At 37.3% G+C, this 5000-nt stretch overlaps 1 protein-coding gene across 1 annotated transcript in view; it reads left to right on the plus strand.

Moving 5' to 3' along the window:
* The first annotated feature begins 677 nt into the window (after positions 1–677).
* LOC119573348 (endochitinase-like) overlaps positions 678–5000 on the plus strand; it is a 6874-nt gene continuing 2551 nt past the window's right edge. Inside the window, exons 1-9 of the mRNA XM_037920564.1 lie at positions 678–807; positions 1021–1114; positions 1410–1612; positions 1847–2012; positions 2381–2487; positions 2844–2959; positions 3133–3259; positions 3596–3790; positions 4279–4357. Of these exons, the coding sequence (XP_037776492.1) occupies positions 1024–1114; positions 1410–1612; positions 1847–2012; positions 2381–2487; positions 2844–2959; positions 3133–3259; positions 3596–3790; positions 4279–4357 (1084 nt within the window). The 5' untranslated portion in view covers positions 678–807; positions 1021–1023. The remainder of the gene's footprint in view (positions 808–1020; positions 1115–1409; positions 1613–1846; positions 2013–2380; positions 2488–2843; positions 2960–3132; positions 3260–3595; positions 3791–4278; positions 4358–5000) is intronic.

Below are 5000 nucleotides of genomic sequence, written 5' to 3' on the forward strand. Positions count from 1 at the left end.
TTTTTATTATCGTTATTATCATTTTATCCTCATCCTCATCATCATTATCATCATCATCACCATCATCATTATTGTTATTATCCTCATCATCTTTATAGCAGTAATAATAATGATGATGATGATGATGATGATGATGGTGATGATGATGATGATGTGATGATGATGATGATGATGATAATAATAATAATGATAATAATAATAATAATAACAATAATAATGATAATAATAATGATACCGACAACAACAACAACAATAATAATGATAATGATAATGATAATAACAACAACAACAATAATAATAATAATAATAATAATAATAATAATAATAATAATTATAAAAATATCAGTCAATAATAAGGCAAGTGATGATATTGATAAGGGTACCAATATCACGTAAGAACAAAAGCGCTGATTATCATTACATTTCCTCTAATACGTCAGTGAATTCCAAGTAGTTGCAATATTATGCAATTTATCATAAAAACATTCATAAATATACAGAAAGTTTTGGTCACTTCAAATTCTCCACAAAAACAATCATTATCATAACACTTTCAAAAACGATATCCATAAATGCCTTCAGAAAAAAATGCACGTTCATGGAACACATATCTTCGAGTAAAAAAAGAAAAAGAAAGAAAGAAAGAAAAAAAGAAAAAAAAAAAAGGTTCTTGAAGATAACTGTGAAGTGGGAAGAGATGTGATCACGTGACCTTTCACCAGAGGGGCACAGATACACCAGGGAGAGCGAGAGAGCAGTATCTCGACCCTCTCCTCTGCTGTATTTTAATCGTTTCGCATCTACGAGGTAAATATCTTGATTTCATTTTCTCTTGGCGAATTACGTGTATTTGGATATATAGGTTAATATAAATACAAATGCAGTACCGTGTGTAAGTTGAGAAAATAACACGTAGCCATAATAGTATAGGCAGTATTTGTATGATTATCGTGGCTGTTTCACTTCACAAGTTCATTCGATTTCAAGATATGTACGTACAGGTTCGTAATTTTCCTGTAGGTAATGGGGGTAAGGTTGCTGGTGGCCGTGGCTGCATCCCTGCTCGTACTGGCGGGGGTTGCCTCGGCCGATCCACGCTATGCAAGGCCAGGAGGTGAGTCCTACTGCTATTTGTGTAGTATACAGTGTGTTCATTGTTTAAGCAGTTTTGGGCACATTCGTAATCATGAGCATTTACTATATTGAAAACAGAGACTGTTATACTTGCAACGCCACTCGAAGTTGCGATATAAAGACAAGCATGTAATCTGAACATACCAATTAAATACAAAGTAATAAGACCTTTTCAGCAGACCATCACAACTGGTTTCACGATTTGGTAATAATCTTTATAATGAATGACAATAATATACACAAACACACATTCCCACCCCCCTCTCCTGCCGCAGACCACGAGCCCCTGCAGCAGAAGTGGCAGCGGCCCGACCGGCTGGCGCGGCGCGTGTGCTACTACGAGTCGTGGGCCGTCTACAGGCCGGGCGACGGAGTCTACGACGTCGAGGACATCCCCGCCGACCTGTGCACGGACCTCATCTACTCCTTCTGCGGCCTCTCCAACGTCACGTGGGAGGTCATGGTGCTTGACCCGGAGGTGAGACCATGCTTGGAGGTCAGGCTCGTATCTATAATCGAAAAGTAATGACACAGGATAATAACACAATTACTATTGCTATCACATCATCCCTTCATCGCCAATAAAATATCTACAATAAAAAAAATCAGACAACAACACGGAACCACAAACAAGACACAAAGAAAAAAATCTGAACAAACACAAAGCTACGACCAACACGAGCCAAATCAAAACAAACCTCCCGACCCCCAGGTGGACATCGACCAGGGGGCCTACCAGCGCTTCGTGGCCCTGAAGGAGAAGTACCCGAACATGAAGACCCACATCGCCGTCGGGGGCTGGGCCGAGGGGGGCAAGAAGTACTCGCAGATGGTCAGCATGAAAGAACGTCGAGACACTTTCATCAGCAGCGTCGTTAGTAAGTTCGTTGGGGAGTGATTGGCTTATCGGTATTTTTGATATTAAGTTTATTGGGCAAAGATGTTCTCAGGTTCTTCCATTTCGATGTTTATGGGTCATATTATTGTTATGAATTTTGAGGTTTATTTAACGTCGTAAAGTACTTATTCCTGAATCAATTTAGACGTGAAAGGAAAATATTATCACAAAGTGTAGTAGAGCAAGGGCCTTTTTACATAAAGTACCTCCACTAAACAGCAGTAGTCCCCAACAAAAATTAGTTCTGGCAAAAATGTCAAAGGAAAATAAAGTTTTCTATCCTCAAGCAAAATTTCTTCCAAGCATTTCCATTAAATCAAGTTTTTTTTTCTTGTAAATCTCTCCCAGAACTGTTGACTGACTATAATTTCGACGGCTTCGACCTGGACTGGGAGTACCCCGGAGCGACCGACCGCGGAGGCACCTTCGCCGACAAGGACAACTTCTTGTACTTGGTGAGAAGTGGCTACGATTTCCTTTAAAGGAATTTTATACGAATTTTAAAATTTATAGTACTGTACATCATGTTGTACCTGGTGAGCGATGGTTACCATTTCTTTGGAGGAAATAATTATGAGATATTTTTTCAGTATATCTCGCAGAGCTTCCCGTACCTGAGACCAAGAGATACGATTTCTTGAAAGGAATTGTGTATTTTTTTCAATATGTAATTTCGCAGACTTTCTTCTGCCTGGTGAACGAGGGGTAAGATTCCGTGGGAGGGAATTTATTGTAAGAACTTTATCAGAATATAGTTTCCTTGGCTTTTCTGCGCGGCAATAAAATCCTCTTTTTTTTACCATATTCATAGGTCGAGGAACTGAGGGCTGCTTTCGACACCGTAGGAAAAGGATGGGAACTGACGTGTGCTGTCCCTGTGGCCAAGTTCAGGCTGCAGGAAGGGTACCACGTCCCGGAGCTCTGCAGGTAAAGTAAATAAATACAAGGCAGACGTACCACCTTTTCATTATTGCCTTTGAAATATAAAGCCGGGCACATGAGAAACAGTAGTGTTTAAAAGAAACCAAAGAAGTAATAATAATCGTCTGTGATTTTTTATTTTATTTATTTATTATTATTATTTTTTTTTTGCCTAACAGTCTGCTGGACGCGATTCATCTTATGACGTATGATCTGCGTGGGAACTGGGTTGGCTTTGCGGACGTCCACTCCATGTTGTATCAGCGACCGGGTCTCGATCAGTGGTCCTACGAGAAGCTCAATGTGGTAAGTGTCAATGCATGTGATAAATATCTTTGAACGCACACACATAAACGCACATACAACGCACATACACATTTATATAAACACACACACACACACACACACACACACACACACACACACACACACACACACACACACACACACACACACACACACACACACACACACACACGACACGTGCCCACCCAAACACAAACACATATAGCTAACAATAAGAATAAAGACATGTTAAACATTAACACAAATAACCTCCACCAACCAATTCAGAATCAAATCCAAAACACACACACAAAATAAAGCGTTATGCATGCTAAAGACCCCCCCTCAACATTACAGAACGACGGCGCCCTTCTGTGGGAGGAATTCGGGTGCCCTCGCGACAAGCTGGTGGTGGGGACGCCCTTCTACGGGAGGACCTACACGCTGGGGGACCCTAACAACAACGACCTCCACGCACCCATCAAAGCGTGGTTGGGAGGAGGTAACCCAGGGCCCTATACCAACGCCACGGGAACTCTCGCTTACTTCGAGGTGAGACTAATGTTCGTTAATGGAATGGCTGAAAGGCAGACGCGGGGGAACAGTGGTTGAGTTAAGTTGTGACTTAGTAATGTCGTGGTATTTTGGGTAGTAGGTTGTAGTATGGTTGGTAACAGTAACAGGATCAAGTAATTTTGTGCAATACGTATGAAAATACAGCTATTAGTATTGTTATTACTATTACTACTACAACTACCTCTAATACTATTGCTGCTACTGCTACTTCATTATCATTATTATCATCACTATTATTGTTATTGCTCTTGTTATTATTATCATTATTATTACTATTATTATTATTATTATTATTATTATGATTAATAATAATATCATTATTAATATTATCATTATCATTATCATCACCATTATTATTATTATTATCATTATTATCATAATTATTATTATCATTTGTATTTTTATTATTATTATTATAATTATTATTATTATTTTTATTATTAATATTATTATTTTTTTTCCAGATCTGCAGCATGATGGTCCAGGACTCGGCTTGGGTGGATCGCTACGATGACGTCGGCCTCGTTCCCTTCACGCATAATGGTAGAGATAAGGATTTTTTAAAATTAGTATTTCAGTCTTTCATTTACTTTTGTTTACTTTTACTTGCAAATTATAGTACAAAAGTATTATTATTGTTGTTATTATCGTTATTATTATTATTATTATTATTATTATTATTATTATTATTATTATCATTATTATTATTATTATTATGATTATTATTATGATTATTATTATTATAATTATTATCGTTACTGTTACTATCATTATCATCATTATTAGTGTTGTTGTTATTGTTTTTCTTCTTATTATTATTATTATTAATGTTCTTCTTCATATCATTTCTATTAGTGTTGTTATTATAATTTTTAGTGCTGTTACATTATAATCATTATTGTTATTATTATCATTATTACTATTATTATTATTATTATTATTATTATTATTATTATTATTATTATTATAACTATCACTATTATGCTAAGGAAACACACAGTCAAGAAATATCTAAATTTCTTCAAATATGAATTCCGAGAAATTCGGGAGATGACCTTCGAGCGAGTAATGAAAGTGGTCTTAACTTGCGTGTAATGAAAGTGGTCTTAGCTCGTGGGTTCATTGTAGAAGGGAGATGCGAGACCCCGTAGAGACCGCCACCTCCCCGGGGTCAAAGACGTGGTGG

The sequence above is a fragment of the Penaeus monodon genome, chromosome 5 (genome assembly GCF_015228065.2).
Source record: "Penaeus monodon isolate SGIC_2016 chromosome 5, NSTDA_Pmon_1, whole genome shotgun sequence".
NCBI classification, from domain to species: domain Eukaryota; kingdom Metazoa; phylum Arthropoda; class Malacostraca; order Decapoda; family Penaeidae; genus Penaeus; species Penaeus monodon.